Source organism: Gobio gobio, assembly GCF_949357685.1.
Source record: "Gobio gobio genome assembly, chromosome: 1".
Taxonomy (NCBI): Eukaryota; Metazoa; Chordata; class Actinopteri; order Cypriniformes; family Gobionidae; genus Gobio; species Gobio gobio.
Window position 1 is genome coordinate 24275934 of NC_137097.1, and position 27298 is coordinate 24303231.

General features: G+C 38.3%; 1 protein-coding gene across 1 annotated transcript; it reads left to right on the forward strand.

The window, feature by feature from the left end:
* Positions 1 to 454: 454 nt before the first annotated feature.
* On the forward strand, positions 455 to 11540 carry LOC307122641 (uncharacterized protein). The gene is made up of 7 exons (XM_079810789.1): positions 455 to 523; positions 1029 to 1416; positions 8042 to 8289; positions 8409 to 8470; positions 8550 to 8647; positions 8746 to 8864; positions 8977 to 11540. Exons 2-7 carry the CDS (start codon positions 1080 to 1082, stop codon positions 9274 to 9276), a joined length of 1164 nt encoding a protein of 387 aa, XP_079666915.1. The 5' UTR covers positions 455 to 523; positions 1029 to 1079; the 3' UTR covers positions 9277 to 11540.
* The last annotated feature ends 15758 nt before the right edge of the window (positions 11541 to 27298 follow it).

The following is a 27298-nucleotide window of genomic DNA, read 5'->3' on the forward strand; positions in this document are numbered from 1 at the left end:
AGGACTTTATTCGACAATGTCTTCTCTTCCCTGTCACTGAGATTTTATATTACATATTTATTATTTAATAATATATTTATCAGTGAGAATATCTAAATGTAGATTATATATCTAGATATTTAGATGTAGAATCTTATAGTCTACATCTAAAAATCATCAGTTATCATTAGTACAGTTATTTTCAGGTATTTTTAGACTCAAATGAACTTTATATGTATTTATATATTATATAAATAATTTATTCCCCTAAACAATACCTATAGTTAACAATAGTTTTAACTTTAAGACAAATTCTAAATAAGTCTAATATTTTCAACACATCATTGAACAACATGTATTTAAATATGTATTTCACCAATACATTCAACTCTGAATTTCTGTCATCTCTTATATTATTTGTATGTGTGAATTTCTGTGAATGTAGACTGGAGTGTGTGAACGGGACTTTTATTTTGGTGTGATTGGTGTGACGTCATAAGGCCGCGCCGTGCTCCTGCATCTGTTGAGATTTGGCTGACGAAAGGTTTGTGTTTTAAGCGTTTAGAGTGTTTAAAACTATAGAAACCATCTTCAAAGGTTTTTTGAATGAAGAATGATTTATTATTAAATGTAACATTGCATAGCTTTATCTAACACTTATTAACGTCGTGTGAGTAAAGTAACAGAATAAACTCGTGAGTAACAGAAGCAGCTTCTCATTTCTCTCTCTATTGTGAATCAGTTCATCATATAAACAGGAGTTCAGTCTCTGGCGAGTAGAAATGGAGAAACTAGAGTCTATTGAATCAATTGCTTTGGAAAATGATTCAGTGATTCAAAGCGCTTTATTATTTCTATCTTGATTTCGACAATCATTAAATAAAAAAACATATAGTGTCTGTGTAATTTGTGTTCTTTTATTAGTTTGTAGTGCTAGTTTTGAGTGTTACTGAGACTGCGCTGATACTGAACTAGAGCTGATTGAGACGCTCTCAGAGATTTAGTGTGGATTTATTTTTCTTTCTGTTAATTATTCTCGTCTTAAACAGGACAAACACACAGAAAAACTCCTGGAGAAGTGACTGAGATCATTAATAAAGATGGTGTTTATTAAAGAGGAGAGTGAAGACCTGAGGATTGAAAATGTATTCAGTTTGAAAGATGAAGAAACTGAGGAACAAACAGAGAAAGAGGAGAGTGAAGACATGAAGATTGAAGAAACATTGAGAGTGAAAGGTGAAGAAACTGAGGAACAAACAGAGAAAGAGGAGAGTGAAGACGTGAAGATTGAGGAAACATTGAGAGCGAAAGGTGAAGAAACTGAGGAACAAACAGAGAAAGAGGAGAGTGAAGACATGAACCATGAAGAAACTGAGGAACAAACAGAGAAAGAGGAGAGTGAAGACGTGAACCATGAAGAAACTGAGGAACACTCAGGTTGGTTTCATTCTCAAAGCTGAACTCACTCATTTTATATTTTCAAGTCTACACGCTCACAGATCCTCTCATTATAACAATCAAAGCTTATACTCAATGTAAATTATTTTTTGTGCTGTTAGATTCATTGTTTATAGAGGGATTTTCTGTTGATCGCACTATAACGAGTGCACTGCTCGCTTTCTGTAGTCTAAACTACATTCACAATTTGAAGAAAAGTTTTGTCATGTTTCTTAAGAGGACAAACATCCTCATATACTGCAAAGTTTGACTGAATCTGCTTTCCTGTTCTGCGAGTCGCTCCTGAAATGGCCTAGACCAGGTAAACCCAGCCTGATCTGATGAGGATTTGATTTCGCCCTGCAGCTCAGGCTGGAAACCTGTACATATTTCTATCCTGCTTCAGTTACAAATTTGCAGGGACCAATCACAAAACGGCTTATCCACCTGGCGCGCTATTGGCGGGTTAACACAAGATCGGTGCACGCGTGTAACCGAGTGCAATCTTTAACAGTTCACAGTCGTCTTGTTTAAAGCGCGGAACACACTTCAATCTGAGTTCCCACACGAGCATATGAAGTATTCAGTCCATGTTATCAAGAGATTCAAACGATAAATGCCGTTTTGACGCTCTTTAATGTGGCGTGACTGATCACTGATGAAGCGGCCGCGCGATCATCTCTTCCTAAAGAATAAACATGAATGACCATCTGAAGGTGTGCTGAGGATAAATTACAACTTACTGTCATGTGGTGTATTTCGCTAAATCAGTGTTTCAACGGCGGAGAGACGTCAATATAACCGCTTGTAAACTAAACAACATGTAGCATCTCATTTACCTCAGGCAGTCATTCAGTGTCCACAGAATTGTATTCACTAGAGAAATCAACTCTTTCACTAAATATATGCTCTATATTAGCCGTTATATTCATTATATTCTACTTAACCTGCTAGTGATGATGTCTTAATTATTTCATGCATGTTAAATAAACCTGTCGTGAAAATGACAGACACTGTGTATAAATTATTATATTTCAACAACGAATTGGCGAAAAAACTATTTTATAATTAGAGTTAGAAGTTAATACAAAAAATTCCTTATGTGAAGTTTACATGTTTGCGTACTGTGTGTTATTTGAGTGTTGATTATTATACCTAAAATAAATAGCAACTGAATTTAGGCTAATAGTTTGGGCTCTGTTGTTAACCTTTAATATTAATGTGCAAGTAAGGGCTCCCTATATAATTTACAGAAATATCTTAAATAAACTTTTAGATATAATTTAATTCATTCAAGGACAGGGGGACAGTGCCCACTCCTCCCGACACTGTCACCTTTTTTACTCTTTTTACTTTTAGGAGTTTGCAGGTCTGAACACTAGATTCCGCGTTAATATGCCAATTCCGCGATTCCGTCCGTGATCACGGAAATTATAGGGCCCTAGACTCCCTACAGCCAGTTTTTTTTTCTTCACAAGCCACTTGTGCTATTTGTGTGACTAAATCTGCCATGACCAAACCTTCAGTGATGAATTTGAACAAATGCATCACGAATCTCCACCTTAACTGTTTGCCGAATAAATGCACTTTTGTAACCTATGTGACAATTCAATCTGGAAAATGAACAATTTTGAATCATTGGAAATATTAGGAGTTTCGCCGTTTTATGTTTTGAAGTTCCTAAAGGTTTTACCAGTTTTCATGATGTGAATCAGTTGAAAATGATATCGCCACTGGGACGTTCTAAAACGCTTAACATGAAAATGTGAAAAAGCTTAACTAAGCTTAATTAACTAAGACAGTGTTATTAACAAACCAAACTTGGTGAACACCATGCTAATAAGGCATACTATGTACAGAAAAGCAGATGAGCCCTGAATATGAACACAACAAGTTTAATTAAGCATTTTCCTCCCATAATGAAAACGCTTAATGTGGCTTAATGTACACAGTGACATTAAAAGACCAAACTTAGTAAACATTATACTAATAAAGCTTACTATACAGAAACATTGGTTTGTGCAGAATTTGATCTTTTAATATCACTTAGTGGGCTACATTAAGTGATGTTAAGTTTTTTTTATTTATAATGGTTTTCTATGGGAGGAAAACGGGGACAGCCAGGGACATTTTTTTCGAGAGCATCATTCTTTGCTTTACGAATTTGCAGGGCAATCTGAATCTGTGGTTTGTCTCCTCTGAAAAACGAACTGTTGCATCAAAAATCTTGTATTGATTTTGTATTGATTTACCATCTAATGAGATTATCATAGTTGGTGAAATGAAGTCGGTGCGCCACCTACAGGCCTTTTGGGTGAAGTGTAGGTTGGTAGAGCAAATGCAAAATGGCCATAACTACATTACCCTTTTTGGTAGAATAATCGTGATTATGATTTTGAGCAAAATAATCGTGATTATCAGTTTAACCATTATCGCGCAGCCCTGATTTGGACTGGAAAAAAGAAAAGCACATTTAAAAAAAAAAAAATTTTTTTATTGCAATATATACATAACAAGACAGGGAACAACCAACAATGTAAGACACTTCCATTAGAATAAACACAGAGTTTGACTTTACGCAGGAATAATATATATATACAATAATAAATACTTTGACAAAGAGAAACATAAGGTTTCAAACTTCTGATTATGTTTCTTGAAACATTTGAAGCTCTGAAACATTTTAACAAACTCACATAGAAATATATTAAATGAGGGCTTACATTTTTTCCATTTACAAGTATGGATATGATATTTACCCATTAAAGGGTTAGTTCACCCAAAAATTAAAATTCTGTCATTAATTACTCACCCTCATGTCGCTCGACACCCGTAAGACCTCCGTTCATTTTCGGAACACAAATGAAGATATTTTAGTTGAAAGCTGATGGCTGAGAAAGGCTTCAGATAGGCCTCCCTTGGCATTCAGTACATTCACACTCCCAAGACCCATAAAAGGTACTAAAAATATCGTTACAAAGTCCATCTCACCACAGTGACTCTACAATAATTTTACGAAGTGACGACAATAGTTTTTGTGCGCAAAAAAAAAATCAAAATAACACCTTTATCCAACTTGTTCTTGTCTTCCGTGTGTGCCTCCACGACGCATGCGCGAGAATATGACGCAGATCCGGCGTTCGGACACATGACCCAGAAGCGATTTGTTTACAAGCAGAGGAAGATGCGCGTATCTAAGCTGTTGAATTCTACATTGATCGTGCTTTAGGTCTCGCCGTAGTGCTCAAAATCGGGCTAAAGTGTGCATTTCATGGATTCCCGAACGCCGGCGCTAGGTCATATTCTCGCGCATGCGTCGTGGAGACACACACGGAAGACAAGAAGAGGTTGAATAAAGTCGTTATTTAGATTTTTTTTGCGCACTAAAACTATTGTCGTCGCTTCGTAAAATTATTGTAGAGTCACTGTGGTGAGATGGACTTTGTAACAACGTTTTTAGTACCTTTTATGGGTCTTTGGAGTGTAAATGTACTGAATGCCAATGGAGGCCTATCTGAAGCCTTTCTCAGCCATCAGCTTTCAACACAAATATCTTCATTTGTGTTCCGAAGATGAACGGGGGTCTTACGGGTGTCGAACGACATGAGGGTGAGTAATTGATGACATGATTTTCATTTTTGGGTGAACCAACCCTTTAATAAAACAAAATTGACAGTATCAGAGAAGGATGAATTTAAATCACATTTAAAGAGGACATCTTTTAGGGTTCTAGGAGGTATTGTCTCCATTCTTATTGACATCCAGCTATATATATCAAACCACAATTTAGAAGTAATATCACAATAAAAAAATAAATGATCAAGTGTTTCAGGAAAAGAAGAGCAAAAGACACAAGGATCCAAATCGAAATTAAATAATTTCTGTAAAAAATCATTAACGGAGTAGATCTTAAACATAATTTTGTTATGGGTCTCCTTGAGCTTTGGAGCAATTGGGTATGCCATATAACAGGTAAAAGCCTTATCCCTTACTGACATTTCAACATCTCCCAGAAAATAACAATGAAAATCTCCAATGATAATACGTTTGAGTTCTTTGTAGATAAGTTTATTACATTTATTGTCGAGAAAAGCATTTTTTGCAGTGTACTTTTACCTGTGATGATCTAAATAGTGTACTCATTAATTTATATAGAGTTCTAACTCAGTAATATTTAAATTTCACCCTTTAAAATCGAGGTTCTTGAAAGTTTTAAAGATATTGTTGTCAAGTCTGCTTTATTTATGTAGCGCTTTTTACAATGCCGATTGTTTCAAAGCAGCGTCACAGTTAAACAGGAAAATAATGCTCTGGAGAAAACAGTGATGTCATCCAGCTCAGTTCAATTATCATATAGTGTCAATGCGGGCAGATTAATATATTTGAATATTTAGTGATGTATTGCATTTACATAATTTACATCTCAAGCTACTCTACTGTCAGCTCAAGCTTTTGTCAAATCAAACACCCATTCATTAATGGGATAGTTTATTAAAAAATCACCCTCAAGCCATACATTTATATTAAAGGGGTCATGAACTGGCTTTTTTTATTTTAGTATACTGTTGTCTGAGGTCAACTTATGACGTTTGTGTGGTTTTTACATTCAAAAACATAATGAATAAGTAATAACTGGAAGTAAACGCCCACAGCTATGATTGGATAACAGTTTTGGAAAAACTGCAACAGGAGTGATTCGCCCACAGGGCTCGCAATGTGTCCTTATCAAACAAACACAATGATTTATCTCTCATCCACCCGCGATTAATTGGGATGTTATTTTTTATTACTTAGCCCGTTCGATCGGTGAATATAATCGCAAACCGCATCACTAACGCACACACAAGTAGGAAAATGTCACTGCAGACAAATCAAGTGTTCACAACTTCTGCGATTGAATTTTTCCATCAAATAATCAAGAGTCAAGTCAAGAGAGCGAACAACGCACATTAAGAAAGGAATGGTTAACAATTTAAGATAGCCCATCGGGCAGGACGGGGATACATTTTGAACATCAGGCTTTTGCGAGCCTTGGCCCAGACATGTTCTAGTCTGATCCTGAATCTCAGGACAATGAACCAACAACACCTCAAATACAAAGGATACTCAAGCCTGTGACAGTTATGTTGCACCAATTTTTTAATCAACCTCTGATATAAGAGACAAATTTTAGTAAATGTAATAAAATGGTTTATTCTTTTTTAAAAGAAGAGGCAACGGTCATATAGCCATCCTGAATTTCTGCAGAGCGATGTCTGCTGGACTAAACAATTGAATTTCCCCTGTAACCCTTCCCAAGGTCTGCCTCTTTCTGTAATTTTCCACACATCCTCAAATAACCCCATATGTCTTTCATGCAAACACTTGGACCCTCAAAATTAGATGTACCATGACCCCTAGGGTCATGAGACCCACATTTAGGTGGACGGTGACCTCTAAGGTTATGAGCTGGTCACTTTGCTCCTCCTCCGTGGATTTTAACAGTCAAGCATCACTAACGCACAGCCAGCAACACATGCACGATCCTTTGATATATGGATAAATGTGAACAATAAACTCTCATGCATTATGATTAAATGATAACAACTTTCTTCTATGATTAAAATTTTCCACCACAGTTATGCTAGTTAGATACATAATCAGTAGATATCAAACAATCTTTTTCAAACAGTTTTACTCACATAATTGTGTTGCATCATTCCTGTTGGGAATCTCGACCGGTGTCTTTATTACAAACGAATCCACAGTCAGGGGCGTAAATTTCATCTAACAGTTGGGGGGGACAATAAACATGAAATTTCTCAAGAGAAATTTTTGAAGGGGACTTCAAAACAGACCATTTCATTCTAGAGACTATTTCTGGGGTTGTAAATGGACCTGTAAAACCGTATCTGGACAATTTTTACCCATAAATAACTCACATACCCTCTTTGTAGAAATCAGAGAACAATTTAAAATATTGTTTTAACTCATTCTAGGGCACCTTTAACTGTCAGTCGCTGGGTGCATTTCTTCAGATTCGTCCATCACTTCTTTTTCTGGGTCCTTGTGCATTTCACTTTCATCAATCTCTCCAACTCCAGCCAAGTTATCTTCGAGGTCTTTACACATAGACGGTACATAACTCCCGCCAGTTGGGTCATGACTGGATATGTTATCTGACCTAGCCCTTAGATTTTTTCTCCCAAACTCCATTTTTTAAATAGCTATAATTTCTGTGGTCAATATACTGTGTATGACAGAGTTCAGTGTTGCAATGTTCACAGAGGTGCCGAGGTCTTTTCTTCAGTCTTGGGACGTCCATCTTTCAACAGATGGCACACCGTGTTGATATCACAGAGCTTTATAGGCACACCGTGCTTGGTTATATCATAGACATGCGAGCTCATCTCATGAGTTCTTCCATATAACAATGACCTCACATGTGATTGGAGGAGCCCGACGAGCCTTCTAGCCCTCATCCAATCACGTGCGAGGTCCTGGGCATGACGACTCATACAGCAGTACTTGCAAGACGAGCACATAAACAGACAGGTTTTTACTCCTGTACTCAGACCTTTTCCTCCATTTCCTGTGTTTTTGCCGTTTTCTGATCTACAATGGCTGGACGGCGTCTCCCCTTCAGCTCCTCTGCATGGACGCGATCAACCCCTTTCAGCCAGTCCGCAGACCGGCGAGAAGAAGCTGCTGAATGCTATCAGTGGACTGTCTCGTCAGCTTACTCAGTTTGCTGCCGATGTAAATGAGCAGTTCACTTTAGTAAGCTCCAGGTTGCTGTCCATAGAAGATAGGTTGGCTGCTTTGGAGTCGAAAAACTGTGTGGAACATACTAACTCTAAGAAGAGAAGACGTGTGCACAATCCTAAGATTGCGGTAAGACTGCTATCTAAGCTAAGCTTTTTTTAAGTAGCACAAGCTAAAAGTAGCCTTGTAAAAGAACAGTTGTAAATTGCTTGATAAAAGTTTTTTTTTTTTGGTCTTGTAATTTACAGGAAGCAGTACGCCGTCTTCACAACTCAGAGACTAATTGTAGGCGCTACGACCCGGACCAAGGGTAAGATTAAAAAAATATGCTTTCATTCTCCTGTATAAGGAAATAGATCCGTTAATAGATACTGATTTTGTTTTCACAGACTAACCTCACCTCATAACGAGGCTGTGACCTCATATCTGCTCGGAGCTATGTCTGCAAGTCCAGATTTACATGATGCTGATAATGATGACATTGTGTGTAAGTAACTTTTACTATTTTCTCTATTGTTTTTATTGTTTAAGTTCTTTTACACGTTGTTTTTTTATTCATATCACTCTCATTTAATTGTTTTCCAGCTGCCTGTAAGACATATTACGAGACCGTACGCAGGAGCTTCAGGTACAAACAGCCAGATCTTGCATCACAGGCGGAAGCTGTGAAGAGTTCAGCTCGGAGTCGAGCGAGAAGAAAGAGGGTAAAATTTATTAGATTAGATCTGTTTTTGGTCAATGTGACTTAATAGATGTGTTGAGTCCATACGCAGTGCATTGCGCAATACTGATTGTCTTTATTGGCTGTTTTTACAGCTGCTAGAAGCAAGACAGAGTGTGCTAGCTGAGGATGAGGTGGGCCTTTGGAAGAGCGCTACCATAGACCTGATGTCTGATGAGGAAGACGGCAGCGTTGGCGGGGTGTCTGGATGGATTGTGCGACCTCCATCCTTTCGCAGCCAGGAGCTCACCGAGCTCTGTGCCACGCTGCAGTCGAGATTAGAGGCGATTCCAAAGTACAGGGCAACGCACCACAGACGTCTGCAAAATGGACTGAATTCAGACAGAATGCCGCTAGATACTGAAGCGGAAAACAGAAACTTCATGGTGCTGTAGGATTTTGGGCTTCTCGTGAGCTTCCCATTTGTTGTGTGGGCAGATCTCCTACGTTTTGTACATGGTTGTTCAATTCAATTCAATTCAAATTTATTTGTATAGCGCTTTTCACAATACACATTGTTTCAAAGCAGCTTTACAGAAAGTGCATTTCATAGATGTACAGTAAAAATGTTAGAAAGACAATGTTAAAGAATAATGTTCGAAAAAGTTAATCAATCGTGTATTAATTTAGGCCATAACAACGCTGGCGTTGAGTCGTCTCTTCACAGGCGTCGAGTCGTCTCATCACAGGTGTCGGGGCATCCGAAGTCTCCATGAGAGGCTGGATACAAACTGGAGCTGATGAACTATTTACCTCGGGACTAGTGTCCCGAGATAACAACAGAAAAGCAGATGGGAAATGATTAGCGTAGCTGCTGTTCAGAATATTCTATTAATGCTTTTGATCCGATTTAACTCTAGTATAAAAAGATAATTATAATGTGAATGCTTGGCTAAAGAGATGCGTCTTTAATCTAGTTTTAAACTGGGACAGCGAGTCTGAACCTCGAACAATATCAGGAAGACTATTCCAGAGTTTCGGAGCTAAATGTGAAAATGCCCTCCCTCCTTTAGTGGACTTAGATATCCTAGGAATGACCAGAAGCCTAGAGTTTAGTGATCTTAAAGAGCGCGATGGATTGTAGGGCGATAGAAGATCCGTTAGATACACTGGAGCTAAACCATTTAGGGCCTTATAAGTCAGTAGCAATACTTTGTAATTGATACGGAACTTCACAGGTAACCAGTGTAGAGATGATAAAATTGGTGTTATATGATCATATTTTCTTGACCTAGTAAGAACTCTAGCAGCTGCGTTTTGGACTAACTGTAGCTTGTTTATTGAGGATGCAGGACAACCAGCTAATAAAGCATTACAGTAATCTAGTCTCGAGGTCATGAATGCATGAACTAACTTTTCTGCATCAGAAATAGATAGCATGTTACGTAGCTTAGCAATGTTTCTAAGATGGAAAAATGCTGTTCTTGTAACATTTGAAATATGATTTTCGAATGTCAGGTTGCGGTCTAATATAACACCCAGGTCTTTTACTGTAGTGGATAAAGTGACAGGACATCCTTCCAAGGTAAAGTTGTATTGTGCGAGGTTTTGTGGGCAGTTTTTTGGACCAATAAGTAACACCTCCGTTTTATCTGAATTTAATAGCAGAAAATTACATGTCATCCAGTATTTAATATCTTCAACACACGCTGTCAGTTTAGATAATTTAGCGTTTTCATCCGGTCGTGATGAAATATATAATTGAGTGTCATCAGCATAACAGTGGAAATTAATAATGTTTTCTTATAATATTACCAAGTGGCAGCATATATATTGAGAATAGCAGAGGGCCTAACACGGATCCTTGCGGCACCCCATAGTCTACTGACGTCATCTTTGATTTTTCCCCATTTAGACAGACAAAATGGTAGCGGTCTGATAAGTACGATCTAAACCAGTTTAATGCCTGTCCCTGAACACCAGTATAATTTTGAAGTCGATCTAAGAGTATTTTATGATCTATAGTGTCGAACGCAGCACTAAGATCGAGTAGAACTAGTATTGAGATACAGCCTTGGTCAGAAGCTAGAAGTAAATCATTTGTGATTTTAACGAGTGCAGTTTCTGTGCTATGATGCGGCCTGAATCCTGATTGAAATTTTTCATAGATATCATTTTCTTGCAAGAAAGCGCACAATTGAGCGGACACAACTTTTTCTAGTATTTTAGACATGAATGGAAGATTTGAAATTGGTCTGTAATTTGCTAGGTTATTATGATCTAATTGTGGCTTCTTAATGAGAGGTTTTATGACTGCCAACTTGAATATTCTTGGAACATGACCTAAAGATAAAGACGAGTTAATAATATTGAGAAGATGCTCTTCCACTACAGGTAACAACTCTTTCAGTAGTTTAGTGGGTATTGGATCTAATAAACATGTTGTTGGTTTAGATGCAATGATAAGTTTATTTAGCTCTTCCTGTCCTATAGTTGTAAAGCGGTGTAGTAGTTCTTGAGGGGCGATAATTGAGGTTGAATCATAAGACATCATTAAAAATTGTACATTTACAATTTTGTTTCTGATGCTTTCTATTTTCTCAGTGAAGAAATTCATAAAATCATTACTACTAAACTGTAACGGAATATTTTGCTCAGGCGATGTTTGTTTATTTGTTAGTCTAGCCACGGTGTTAAATAAAAACCTTGGGTTATTTTGATTATTTTCTATTATTTTGCGGAGATGCTCAGCCCTGGCTGCTTTTAGGGCCTTTTTATAACGTGACATACTATCTTTCCACGCGATTCTAAAGACCTCTAAATTTGTTTGTTTCCATTTACGCTCTAAGTTACGAGTTTCTCTCTTGATAACATGTGTAGCACTGCTGTACCATGGTGCTTTAGGTTTCTCTCTAACCTTTTTTAATCTAATTGGTGCAACAATTTCTAATGTGCTAGATAAAATCGTGCTCATACTGCTAGCCATTTCCTCTAGTTCATCTGTTTGTTTGGGTTCACTGAGCAGCTGAGCCAGATCAGGTAAGCTATTTGAGAATCTATCTATAGTGGTTGGAATGATTGTTCTGCCTGGTCGATAACGTGGCGCAACATGACAGATTTCAGCAGTACGCAGTATGCAAGTTACCATGTAATGGTCAGTGACATCATCACTTTGCGGTATATCTATGTCGGTTGGGTTGGTTCCATGTGATATAATTAAATCTAGTGTGTGATTAAGACGATGAGTGGGACCAGTGACGTTTTGCTTGACCCCAAAGGAATTTAATAGATCTGTAAACGCAGCCCCTAACACATCATTTGTGTTATCTACGTGTATGTTAAAATCTCCAACAATTAATGCTTTATCGACGTTGACCAATAGATCTGAGAGAAAGTCTGCAAACTCTTTTAAGAAATCAGCATAGGGCCCTGGAGGTCTATACACAGTAGCCAAGACTAGAGATAATACGGATTTCTTTCTTACATCTAAGAGCGTAACATTTAGCACTAGTACTTCAAACGAATTAAACCTGTGACCTGTTTTCTGGGTAACATCAAGAATATCTCTATAGATTGTTGCAACACCGCCGCCACGACCAATCAGACGGGGCTCATGCTTATAACAGTATCCTGGCGGGGTAGACTCATTTAGACCGAAATAATCATTTGGCTTAAGCCAGGTTTCAGTAAGGCAAAGTACATCGAAACTATTATCTGTGACCATTTCATTTACAATAACCGCCTTAGGTGTGAGCGATCTAATGTTTAGAAGACCTAGTTTTAGAAATTGTTTTTGTTCACTAATATTGAGATTTTCTGGTTTAATCACAATTAGATTTTTCCTAGATCCTACATTAGATTTAATGTTTGACCTCACTAAACGAGGAATAGACACAGTTTCTATGTAATGTTCTACACAGTTATGTTCAGACACAGTTTCTATATAATGTTCTACATTGGTACTTATGTCAATTAAGTTTGGACAGCATTGTTTTTGTTCACTAATATTGAGATTTTCTGGTTTAATCACAATTAGATTTTTCCTAGATCTTACAGTAGATTTAATGTTTGACCTCACTAAACGAGGAATAGACACAGTTTCTATATAATGTTCTACACAGTTATGTTCAGACACAGTTTCTATATAATGTTCTACATTGGTACTTATGTCAGTTAAGTTAGGACAGCAAATACTGTGGTTTGGACTTTGACTTACTAGTCATATGTTGGTGTGCAACGCCCTGGAGATGTTGTCCGACAGAAGAGCCGCTCCGATTCTGCTGGGGTGAAGGCCATCAGGACGGAAGAGCCTAGGTCGCTCCCAAAACAGATTCCAATTATTTACAAAGAGCAGCTTCTGTTCGTTACACCATGACATTAACCATTCATTTAGAGCACATAATCTACTGAACTTTTCATGTCCTAGTCGGTACGTGGGAAGAGGTCCAGACACGATGATCGATGCTTCAGGCGATGTTCTGCACACCGTCTCGATCAGGCTCCTGTAGTCCTTCTTCAGAACCTCCGTCTGCCGCAGCCTGGTGTCGTTCGTTCCCGCGTGCAACACGACAGCTCCGATGCGCTCGTCACCGTTCAGGATCTCGGGAACCTGCGCAGCGACATCGAGAACACGAGCACCAGGAAAGCAGTGAGTGATAACCTTGCCTTTACCTGAGGTAGCGTGGACATGTCGGACGATGGGAGTACCACAGCGTCGCGTTCCGTCTCGCGAAGAGGGGAGAAGCGGTTCCGGGTGGAGATCTCGAAGACCGGGAGGGGCGGAGAGGTCCTAGCTCTGGTCCTGGCTCGCGTCTTCCGCTGTGGAAGCACCCAGGGTCGTGTCGGCGCCGGAGTGAACGAAACCAGGGATGATGATCGCGTCCTGGGTGCTTTGGTCCTGTGCAGAGAAACACACGGAGTAGACGAGGTCGGAGTCAAGAGGTTACTAACCGCATCGGCGCGTGATGTTTCAAGCGCTGATCGTCGCTCTCTCAGCACGGCTCGTCTCTCTAGTAGATCGCTAATCTGCTTCTCCAACGACTCCAACTCTAACTGCACCGAATGCAGCTCGAACGTGTCCTCGCCTGCACTCAAAGGTAACAGACACACATCCGAGTTATTCGTCATTGTAGCAGATGTGCTGCGATGACGAATTGTCGGTTTCAGTGGTGACCGGTGTAAATAAGTTACCACACGTGCAATGCTAGCGGGCTACCGGTGTAAATAAGCTACCACGCGTGCAATGCTAGCGGGCTACGGTTAGTAGCGGAAGTTCGGATATAAGTAGTGATATCAAAGCAATCCGATTGTTTTTTATAGAGAATCGTATCGGAGATATATTCACACGCTGTAAATAATAGAAAATAATCGCTTGTAAGCGAGTGATAAGGAGAAAATCAAGGATTATGAATCAATTCGACGGAGCTCTAACATCAACAACGCGCTCACAACCCGCGCATGCGCAAAAAAAGCGTGTGAAACATTTTCTCGTTGTGTGTTTGTGCTAATAAAGCTCTTTCTTTGAATAAACAGCACGTCCCTGGCTAATTTTCCTTTCCTCAATAAATTCATGTCCTTGATGGTAATAATAGTGTAGTCCATAGGATAACAATGACATGAATATACATAATAGCATATCATATTAATAAGAATATATAAAATTAAATAATTATATGTAAATCATTTTATATATATATATATATATATATATATATATATATATATATATATATATATATATATAATAATTACTATAATTTTGGAGTTTAAATTTATAATGACCCAGGGTGACCAATAGTAACAGATTTGCCAACCAATCACGAGTGATTTTTCTTGTTTAAATGTAGTTTTAACTAATACTGAGTGAGGAAATTCATGCCATTCTCAAGCAAGGCGTGGGTGTTGCTATTCATATGCTAATTAGAGCCATTAGCTCCTCCGCGAGCTCTCCACATATGTCATGGTTTGTTTCCGTCAATAATAACATGTGTTGTCTTATTTTAAATCTAGCTTTCAAGCTTTTTTTACAAGCTTTCAGAATAGGGCTCGGGCGTCTGACGTCATTACTTTGCGTAGCGGCCATGTTGATGGTCTCATTTGCTGCTACTCGGACTACTGCGCACTGTTTATAGACGTGCTCCCTCTCAGTCGTGTGTCTTAATTTGGCGTTATTATTGGAAACCATGGTAAACCGTTGCTGCATTGTGGGGTGTAACTGCATCACATAATCGCCATGGGAAAAAGGTCGAAAATGGTTCCTGTAAAAAAATTTCCTGGTACAAATTGTTCCGGGTAATTTTGGTGGAAACGGGTCTTTTGTCTCCATTTGTGTGAGAAGTGTAGTTAACTGGGGGCCTTTGTGGGCGCACTCAGCCTTTGCATTTGAATCGTATGATGCTAAACTACTTGACATGATCAAAAGCACTCAATGTGTCTTTCTTTCATGCCATCTTCCTAATCTTTGCTCTTTTGCATATCTAGGACAATACATGTGACTGCGAAATGAGCAACAATGTAGAAAATGCGCCAAATTTGCTTTTTGTAAGATATATAGTAATAATGATTTGTTATTTAAATAGTGAATTGATTTCAAATTGGCCATTAAAGGGTTAGTTCACCCAAAAATGAAAATTCTGTCATTAATTACTCACCCTCATGCAGGGCTCAACAAAAAAAAAAATTCCCACTGGCCCCTGGGGCCAGTAGATCAGAGTTTTGCTGGCCCCTTCTATATTTTTATTGGCCCTGAAAGAAATATAAGGACAACTTTTCCATTAAGCTGTATGTATTGTATACATTAGGATTAATCAATACAGCAAATGGATTACACGAATTAAGAGCTATAGAGGCCCTGGAGACATGCAAACAAATTTTTTTTATGTATTATTGCAGTATATATATATAAATATATTTGTCCAACCAACAGTCATATCCAATTATATGCAAGTTATTGTTATATATGACAAAGAAAAGCATCAGAAAAATAATTATAAAAATGTATATAAACTATTTAATTTCTGCAACACAGCCCTCCCACAGCTCTCTATAAATAACATAGAGAAACCTAAAAATAAACTATATATATATATATATATATATATATATATATATATATATATATATATATATATATATATATATATATATATATATAATATATTTATATAAGCACTATATAAGACATTTTTGGCTTCATTTAGCTGTAGTCACGTGACATAGGTGTTTTGAATCACGCTTCGGATCGTTCGACTCAACATCTGCGCTTCGGATCGCACAAAGCTTCGGAACTACAGTTTTGCGTCAGCCATCCCTGACATGCACATGAAACCGAAAGTATAATTTACTCGTCTCGGTCTGTTTCGGAGCGCGCGCGCTGCCTTTGGAATGACACCCAAATTCACTCATGACACAAGTCAAGCACTCACACTTTGGATCTATCATTTATGAGCAAAGTTACGGTGATATTAGCTAGCTAGTTGAGTAACTTACCTTCGACATGCTAACTGTTAACGTTACATCGGTCTTCACCATTCTTCTTGAGAAGAGCGACCGTTCTCTCATAACTTAGGCAGTAAAGGGGAGCTCACTCTTCACGATATTGTAAGCAGTGTTTATTAACTTCACCATACGCTGGATTGTGTCGTTGTTGGCTCGTTGTTTTGCCTTTGTGGATGGCCAATCACTGGCCCGCGCGGGCGGGCCATTGCTTATGTCGAGCCCTGCCCTCATGTCGTTCGACACCCGTAAGACCTCCGTTCATCTTCGGAACACAAATTAAGATATTTTTGTTGAAAGCTGATGGCTGAGAAAAGGCCTCAGATAAGCCTCCATTGGCATTCAGTACATTTACACTCCCAAGACCCATAAAAGGCACTTAAAACGTTGTTACAAAGTCCATCTCATCACAGTGACTCTACAATAATTTTACGATGTGACGACAATAGTTTTTGTGCGCAAAAAAAAATCAAAATAACATGTGTGCCTCCACGACGGTCTTACGGGTGTCGAACGACATGAGGTTGAGTAATTAATGACAGAATTTTCATTTTTGGTTGAATTAACCCTTTAATTCCTCATCTTTCCCGCCAGTCCCACTATGCAACATGACTTCACCATCCAGTTAGGTACATCCCTGATTTCCCCTTCAAAATCAGTCAGAAATCTTGGAGTTACATTTGATGACCAGTTGTTCTTCAGAGATCACATTGCTAAGACAGCTCTCGCTCATGCAGGTTTGCGCTCTACAACATCAGGAAGATCAGACCATTCCTAACAGAACACGCAACACAGCTTCTTGTCCAGGCCCTGGTTATTTCTAGACTTGACTACTGCAATGCGCTTCTGGCTGGACTGTGCGATCCAAACACTTCGAATGATCCAGAATGCAGCGGCACGTCTGGTCTTCAACGAGCCCAAAAGGACCCACGTCACACCACTCTTCATCTCTCTGCACTGGCTACTGCTCGCATCAAGTTTAAGGCGCTGACACTTGCCTACAGAGCCACCACGCGCTCAGCTCCTGCATACTTTGACTCGATTCTACAAATCCACACCCCCACTAGAAGCCTTCGTTCAGCCAAGGAGCGAAGGCTTGTAGTACCATCACAGAGAGGCAAAAAATCCCTTTCCAGAACATTTTCATTCAACATTCCCAGCTGGTGGAACGATCTGCCCACCGCCATCCGAAATGCTGATTCGTTGACAACATTCAAAAGTCAACTAAAAACTCATCTCTTCCATGAGTACTTAACCTCTTAAAAAAAAAAAAACTTTCCTTTCCTCTTTCTCCTCCTCTTTCCCTCCCTACTCTAGCCTGTGCTACACTGAGAAATGTACACGGACTAAGTATTTCAGGCACTTGTTGCGCTCACTCGACTCTTCACGACCAATCGCTTATTGTACCCCCAAGTTGTAAGTCGCTTTGGATAAAAGCGTCTGCTAAATGCATAAATGTAAATGTAATTCATTATAACTCACATACTCTTAAGAATTTATGATACTATATCATTGTATGCAAATTAATGTTTTGATTTAAGCATTTTTTATGTATGTTTGTATGAGTTTGAGATTAAAATGGATATGTTTTCAAAATCATTTGAACAGGTATTATTTTATTTTCCACAAATTTTGTGGATGGATGCTGCAGCAGGTGGTGATGCACAAGATTAAAGTGGAGAGAACCCAAACCCAGTATAAGAGAAGATCTACCCCAGTGCTAAGATTAGTCATGAAGAATCCCTGTTATCAATTTTAAGTTATGCTCTTAGGCACACCACAACAAAATCTGCCCTTAGTGATTTATTAGACTAGGGCTGTCACGATATCAGATTTTTCACACCACGGTTATTGTGGCCAAAAAAATTCACGATATCGATATATCGCGATATCTATAGAAACCTTGGGGGAGAAAGTTATCAAATGAATTGGTGACACTTTACAATAAGGTTGTATTAGTTGACATCAGTTAATGCATTAGTTAACGAACAAACCATGAACAACAGCTGTTCAGCATTAATCTTCTTTGTTAATGTTAGTTAATATAGAGCTGTTCATGGTTCGTTCATGTTAGTTCACAGTGCATTTTAGCAAGATTTTAATAATGCATTACAGTAAATGTTGAAATTAACATTAACAAAGATGAATAAGTGCAGTTCATTATTAACCCAACAAACATGAGACGTCCGCACGACGTGCTGATCACGTCTATATTGCGTCGGTCCGTCCAGGACTATATCTGCACGTCAACACGACGTGCAAATCCGGCACGGTATCCGGACGTCTAACTGCAACGTCTCTCGGACGTAGATATGAAGTTCAATATTTACGTGCAGCTTGGAGGTTGTTTGGACGTCCGTGGACGCGCAAGACTGGCAAAGAAAACTGAACGTTGCGACACACCCAAGTATTAATATATTTAAGTGAAAAAAGATAGGTAGTCAAGTAAAACATTATATAAATTATAAAATATTTTTTCATGGCTTAGGCTACCATTACATACATATTGTTGGGCAAGCCTATAAAACACTACAATTACACAAAAGTTTTAAAGATTTATTAAAATAAAATTGTAGATATGGGGTAGATATAGGTTTTCTTGATGATGCATCAGCCAATGTGTTATTGGAAATAAATAGAAATGTTTGCTAATTTAGTTGTTATAGCACAAAAAGTCAAATAATAAAAGAGGGGTAAGGTGCTCCCTACCTGGGGTTTTAAAAATAACAATAACATCATGCTACTTGGTTCCCTCTGTGTTAATTCTGGGGTCTAATTTTATCTTTTAACTTCAAAACAAAAACTATGACTTTTACTCCACAATTCTAAAAACAATTGTGTCCACAAAAAAATTAAAACACAGAAAGATTTGGGGTCATCTTACCCAATAACACTGACCAGCGGGTCCAGACCTTAAATTTTGGTGGGGCAAATTCTGGGTCTTACCACTATTTATGATAAACGGTTTGTATTATATTCTTATTGACAATGCAAGCACACTTTTGGAAGATGTGTGATGTCCTTGCATTATTCAGCCTGAGGGCAGTGCTTTAATGTTGATTATAATGCATAGAATGCTATCAAATTCCCTTAATGTTGTATTTATAGCCTCTGAAGTTTACAAGTTGTGGAGGAACTTGTGTGAGGAAAAGTCATGTCTATTCTTGAAACAAACAAATCTAACACAACTATATTATTTTGATGCTACTCCACATATACCTGCAGAAAAACAGACATACCAACTATTTGCTCACCTGATGCAGACTAATATACACATAGCTTTGAAAATATTCAGCTTACATTATGACTTGAAATATAATTGGATACACTTTAAAAAAAACATCTGCTGCATAATGTTGAACACATTTACCATTTATTTTTGTTCAAAGGTTTATTATATATATATATTATATATATATATATATAATAATATATATATATATTATCAATCTGTTATTATTGAGGGATGCGATAATGCAGGCTTTTAATGTGGTTTCACCAGAAATTTGGACAGTTGCATAAGTAAAAAAAGTTGTTTTGATATTAAGTTTGATGCAAAAAGAAGAATTTCACTTCAACAAAGGAAAAAAGACATGGATGGAGGGCAGAGGCCACCTGATCTATCTGCCTTTGATGAAAGAATGGCAGCAGTAATAGGACATTCAAGCTTGAGTGGCATTATAGAAAGGACTGAGAGTGGAGTGGAACAAATACAACACGGTAATTTTAATGAATAATTTTTTTTTTATTTAAGCAGTTGTATTTTTAAGTAATGTGCATCACAACAACAAAACTTCTGGCATTTGCAGATCATCAATACACAGCCGATTGGAATGAAAAAGCTGAGGTCCAGCCATCAACTTCCCAAGCACCCACCTTCCGATATGTACAGAGACGCACCTGTGCGAGTCCTGACCGACTTGCTTGATAGTCAAGATGCATATTGTTGCCGTTAAGGGTGTGGCAGCTGGCCTACGGGAAAGAAATGAGACACTGAATAAAGTGCAATTTACATTTTTGAACATTTTATGAGACATTCACAACACACACACACACACACACACACATAACCAACACCCTAACACTAACCCTAACCCTAACCTACACGCACACACACACACATAACCAACACCCTAACACTAACCCTAACCCTAACCTTTTCCACACAAGATCAGCCCAAAGATGTCCTCTTTTACTGTAACCATATGGTCATGTGAAAGAACATCAACACCTGAACAATTCCTAGATGGGAATCAGCTGGGATTTATATATTTGCATAACTTCACTCAGCTGTTTCTCAGTAACTATGGAATAAAATACAGGGGATATATTTGTGTTTCAATTCTCAATATAAACAGCTGTTCACTTTTACTTTAGCCTATAAAGTTAGGGGTTAGAACACAGTGTTATCTGTTCTGACATACAGTGTTAAAGCATTGGTAAATTTGGCAGTAAAAATCCATTGTTTTGGTATTGGTTGAGCTTGTGTGTATAAGAACTTCAAGCATTTTAAATTTGTGTTAACTGTATGCATTTTGTGTAAAAGCAACAATAAATGTGTTAATTGTATAGCCTACATAGACAGATGTTGTGCTAACTGCGTTAAGAGTTTAGGAAATTTGTTAAAAGTATTGAAAAAATTGTCATAGCGATTGTAAAAAACTGTAACCCTAACCTACATGCACACACACACACACGCACGCACGCACGCACGCACGCACGCACGCACGCACGCACGCACGCACACACTAACCCTAACCCTAACCTAACCTACCCAACCCTAACCCTAACCTAACCCTAATTCTCCTAACCCTCTTAACCCTAACCTACACACACACGCACGCACGCACACACCTAATCCTAACCTGCACGCACACACACACACACACACACACACACACACACACACACACACACACCTAACCCTAACACTAACCCTAGCCCTAACACTAACCCTAACACTAACCCTAACCCTAACCCCACCCTAACCCTCACCCTAACCCTAACCTACCCTAACCCTAACCTAATCCTAACACTAACCCTAACCTAACCCGTTGCTTTCTCAAAAAACCTAACCTAACCCTAACACTAACCCTACCCTAACCCTAATTCTCCTAACCCTCTTAACCCTAACCTACACACACACACACACACACACACACGCGCACGCACGCACACACCTAACCCTAACCTGCACGCACACACACACACACACACACATAACCAACACCCTAACCTAATCCTAACACTAACCCTAACCCTGACCCTACCCCTGACCATAACCCTAACCTAACCCTAACCCTATCCTAATCCTAACACTAACCCTAACCCTAACCTAACCCTAATTCTCCTAACCCTCTTAACCCTAACCTACACACACACACACACACACACACACGCACGCACGCACGCACACACCTAACCCTAACCTGCACGCACACAAACACACACACATAACCAACACCCTAACCCTAACACTAACCCTAACCCTAACCCTAATTCTCCTAACCCTCTTAACCCTAACTTACACACACACACACACACACACACACGCACGCACACACCTAACCCTAACCTGCACGCACCCACACACACACACATAACCAACACCCTAACCTAATCCTGACCCTAACCCTAACCCTAACCCAACCTAACCCTATCCTAACCCTAACCCTAACCCTAACCTAACCTAATCCTAACACTAACCCTAACCCTGACCATAACCCTAACCTAACCCTAACCCTAACCCTATCCTAATCCTAATCCTAATCCTAACAATAACCCTAACCCTAACCTAACCCTATTTCTCCTAACCCTCTTAACCCTAACCTACACACACACACACACACACACACACACACACGCACGCACACACCTAACCCTAACCTGCACGCACACAAACACACACACATAACCAACACCCTAACCCTAACCCTAACCCTAACCCTAATTCTCCTAACCCTCTTAACCCTAACCTACACACACACACACACACACACACACACACACACACACACGCACGCACGCACACACCTAACCCTAACCTGCACGCACACACACACACACACACACACATAACCAACACCCTAACCTAATCCTAACACTAACCCTAACCCTAACCCTACCCCTGACCATAACCCTAACCCTAACCCTAACCCAACCTAACCCTAACCCTAACTCTCCTAACCCTCTTAACCCTAATTTTCATTTATAGCATGACTGAGAAATATGACGGAGAGTGAAAAATGTGCCAACCAACCCCGCTCTCCCCTACGCAAAAAAACAGTATGCGATCAGAGTAGTATGTCCGAATTCTTAGTATTCGGTCGTGAAGTAAACAGTGTAGAAGTAATAGTGGAGCTCTGCAGCCTTGGTTAAAGTGACAATTTTTCACTTTTAAAACTGCATTTTCCAAAAGATGTGTAAAAACCTTGCATAAAACCATGTCAAATTATACTTGTTATCCTCATGAATGAAAGTTAGAAATGTGTGGGACTTTTATAAAGTGAATTTTACATAAAAGCTGTTTTTTGTATAAAAACCTTAAAAATATATATATTTAATTTATTTATATAAATGTTAAAAATAAAAATAATCCAAAAGCTGATCAAATATGGAGTAAAAACGTAAATAAACTGAGTAAAATTACATTTTAGAGAGAGAGAGAGAGAGAGAGAGAGAGAGAGAGAGAGAGAGAGAGAGAGAGAGAGAGAGAGAGAGAGAGAGACTGTTATAATATTAAAGAAACACAGATTCAAATTGGGTACTCAATAGCAGATTTCTTTTTTTTTTTGGTCGTCATTTAGTAATATAAGGCAAGGTATCATTATATAAATGTACATTCTTTTTTTAATAAAATAAAATATATACATTTTAATACTTCTGTCACCAATTCTTCATCGCGTGCCAAGCCCGCGAAACCTGACAGCGGGCATAGGCTATATAAACTGGAGTCCGTGCCCATCGCGCGCACAGCCATTCTCACATCTGAGGGGACTACAGCGCCGCCAGTTTTTGTCTGAGGTAATGTTTTTTTTTTACTTAAACGTTTTATTTAAATGAATTTATTCAAAACAAATGCCCACAACTAAACAAAATGATACACAATATGTAGACATGATAATAATAAAAAGTATTATAAGGACAGTCTGAGTGGAACTTCGTTTTCTGGTAATAATGGCCGTTATATAAAACTTATATAAAACTCAACTGTCATAAAATTGTCATTTCCATTAAATGTACCACATTTACTTCTCACACTGGTTTTCCGTCTTTTCTGTGTGCTACAACCACTCGTCTGCACTGTTAAATGCCGGTAACGTTGTGACCGTTAATGCCGTTATGTCTGTGTGACGTCATTTGCACTAGGAATCCTATGATATTTTGCGGCTCCCTACTTGACAAAGTTTATTTTTTTTGCTGAGTCGTTGCGTGTGCCGCGATTGCCACGCTTGCTGCCTCCTTTGTGTGTGTGTGTGTGTGTGTGTGTGTGTGTGTGTGTGTGTGTGAGAGAGCGAGAGAGAGAGCGAGAGAGAGAGCGAGTGCTTTGGCTGGTTGACAGGAACAGAATGTGAGGCGGATTGAGATGTCCAATCAAATCAAAGTAGGCGGGGTTTAAGTTCTCATTTGGCTCGTACAATCTTCACACAGAGGAGAGCGTCAATCTATCGCTTAATGCCGTTGCGGAGAAAGACTATTTTCCGGTGAAATCACAAGCCAAAATGCACACAAACGTGTCCAAGCTCTTAATATACATCATTGATGAACATCTTTGATTTTAATGAAGAAAAAAAAAACTATAGCGGATTAGAACCTGAAACCTTTGGCACATTTTACAAAAACTCTACCACTAGACCACAAGAGAACTTGAATGTTGCATCTATATTTCTCGGATATACTAATAATATATTTGACACTAATTAGTGTAAATATTGTTTGCAAATAGAGAATTAGACCTAGAATTTCGTTCACTGTTCTGTTTGATTTGGCTTTGCTTTGAATTAGTCTATTATTTGAAACACCCCCAGGTAAATTGAGTTTGAGACCCCTGCTTTAAAACAAATTAATTATACAATTAGCATCAATAATAATAATCTTCACTTCACTGGAAATTGATGCGCTTTTCATTGGAAATGAACACGCTTGCTCTTGGCTGTGAGCGCACAGGCTCCCGTCTCTCCCTTGCTGGTGCGTGCACTTAGACATATAGACAAAATATTCGCCATGCGTAATTTTATAATTAAATAATATATAATATAAAACAACAACAACACTAATGCATTTCAATAATAAAAGTGCATCTTACTGTGACTTAAAGTTTATTATTGGGGGTTATCATTCTTCTGCGATTCTTGCATTTCAGATGTTATTGCACATAGCCTACTCATTAATCAGAGCTTTTTTTTTACTTTGAGAATTTATACCATTACAATAATTATCTTCTCTCTTTTTTCAGTGTCTATTGTCGTCTGATTTTTGTAAGTGATCAATCTATCAGTATTTTTAACTTGCACAAACATTTGCAATACCTCACTCACATTCTGTCATGTTAATTATTATTTTTTCTTCTTCTGATTGTGTCTCAACAGCTAAATCCACCCCAAATCCACCCCACACTACAAGAAGTGTATCTTTGGCTTTGTAAGTATATGTTCTGACTGCCTGTCAGACAAATTCTCAGTATTTTGGGTTTTAGATTATGCAGGGGTCTCAAACTCAATTTACCCGAGGGCTGCTGGGGGTAGACTCTGGGTCAGGTTGGGCCACATCAAGTATTCCACAAAAAAAGTAATAATATATGTTTCACATATTCAAAAAAAGGAACACAACTGATCCAATCTTCTCAGTCTTTATTATTAACAGTTCTTCAACATGTTCAGAATGTTTCTTCTGAACATAAACTGTTCCTCTGAATTTGAACTTTCCTCCAAGTAGGCCATAAAATATCATCCCACGTGTTTGAGACCCCTGTGATACAGCAAGTCAGAGTCATCATTGTCTTAGAAATATTTTAAAGGGATAATTCTACAATCCTGCATCACTGATTTGCCATGTTCAAATTAGTCAATAATGATCAAATGAAAACTGGATACATTTCATTTGTACAGACATTTTGGATCTCACATTGTCATGTTTTCTCTCCCTTCTGCTTGTGTCTCAACAGCGGCTAAAATACACCCAAAGGCTCTTTTCATTACAAGGAGCTAATCATTGGCTTTGTAAGTATTCTGACTGATCGTCAGACACTTATTGGGGTTTAGATCAAGTAAAGCTACGTTCATGTAGCAAATCAGAGTCATTAGTGTCTTATAATAAAGGCTCTACATTTATGATCCTGTACCATAATTTAAAATGTAAATGGTTTATAATGTTGGTTTGTAAATAATAATTGTTCTTTTAAAGGTTGTTTTAAAGGTGCTATAAGCGATGTCACACGTTTTTTTAGGCCAAACATTTTTTTTATGTTAGATTTATCTTAGATAATTATATCAACATAATTTGATAAACAATTCATTTGGTAAGGTCTATACTGTACTCTCAACAATTGTAACATATCATTTCTATTTCTATTTTTTCTTTATTAGATTGCACGTCATTCTCCATCGATCCAGCCTTATCCACATCGTAGTTTTTTTCTGCCATCTTTTTTTTAAGGTATGTATTTTTCTTTGCTTACAGAGATAGTTCACCTAGAAATTGAAATTTCCTGTTAATTTACTAGGCCATCCAAGGTGTAGGTTACTTTTTCTTCAGCAGAATATCAAAGGAGATTTTTTATCAGAAACCGTGCTCTCTCTCAATGATTTAAAACATGATCAAAACACTCTATTTTAATGACAAAATTTCAAATAAGAGGGCAAGTGACAAATATCGATCAATAATCGGCCAGTAATTGTTTGTTAAAATCGGTATCGGTCCCAAAAAAATCATATCGGTGCATCCCTAAATAAAAATCACCTTGGATGGACTCACGGTGAGACAATTAACAACAATATCTCAGTTTTGGATGAACAATCGCAGGGCTTGACATTAACGCTTGTCCGCTTGTCTGGGACAAGTGGATTTTTTGAAGGGGCAAGTGAAAAACAATGCCCGACGGACAAGTATCCTGGTTAAAACGTCAAAACAAAAAATAAGTAGGGAATCACCAAAGTGCAATAATGATTTGTGTTTTACTCGGACAACTGAATGACAGATTTACTTGTCCGAAGGACAAGCGTGTGAACAGGCGAATGTTGAGCCCTGTCTCAGTAATGTTTGTGTGTTTATTTTTATTATTTATGTACTCATCTTGGTCATTTCATGTGTTTTTGTTAACTATCTGGACCCGGGGCCCGTTTCAATAAGGAGGTTCAAAGTTAAAAACATGAACTCTGAGTTGACTTACCCTGAAATGGGAAACTCTGGCATACAGCCTGTGTTTGCTTCTGTGAAAGACAAAAATACGAGAGATGAATACTTAATGTGACACATTTCATTCACATTGGTAATTCAGTTACTACCCTTCAACAGGGAGGAGTTTTCCCAACACTTTCTGCCTCTGATGGCTTTAAGTGTCCCCTCCGACCCCACAATGGAGTGTATTTATCAAGCCTCAGAACACGGCTAAGAATTCACTTAAGAGTAAAAAAATTATTGGCTCAAAGCTAAGCTTAAAAGTTAGTTATCATAGCATATCAGTCGTAATTAGGGGTGTAAACTAAATTTTCTAAGTGCATAATCCTCATGGCTAAAGATATAGGGCTTCCAGGATCCAATTGTACAAGATAATCACAGACCATTATTAACAGCAAAGAACTCTCAATACTCTAGAACATAATAAGAAACATAGAAAATGCTCACCTATCGCAGTGAAGTAACGAAGTCAATAGACCAGTTGTACGCTCCCGAGATCATCTTCTTTAGAATTTACATTGTGGTTGAAACACATACCAAGAGTTCAATTTTGAATACCATCACGAATGAAAACGTGACGCCGATTTC

Excerpts from the sequence above, each read along its gene's own strand:
- LOC307122641 (XM_079810789.1), top strand. The coding sequence starts at position 1,080 with ATGGTGTTTATTAAAGAGGAGAGTGAAGACCTGAGGATTGAAAATGTA. Across the intron at positions 1,417-8,041 it reads AGAAACTGAGGAACACTCAG|CTCCTCTGCATGGACGCGAT; the intron begins GTTGGTTTCATT and ends TCTCCCCTTCAG. Across the intron at positions 8,290-8,408 it reads TGCACAATCCTAAGATTGCG|GAAGCAGTACGCCGTCTTCA; the intron begins GTAAGACTGCTA and ends TGTAATTTACAG.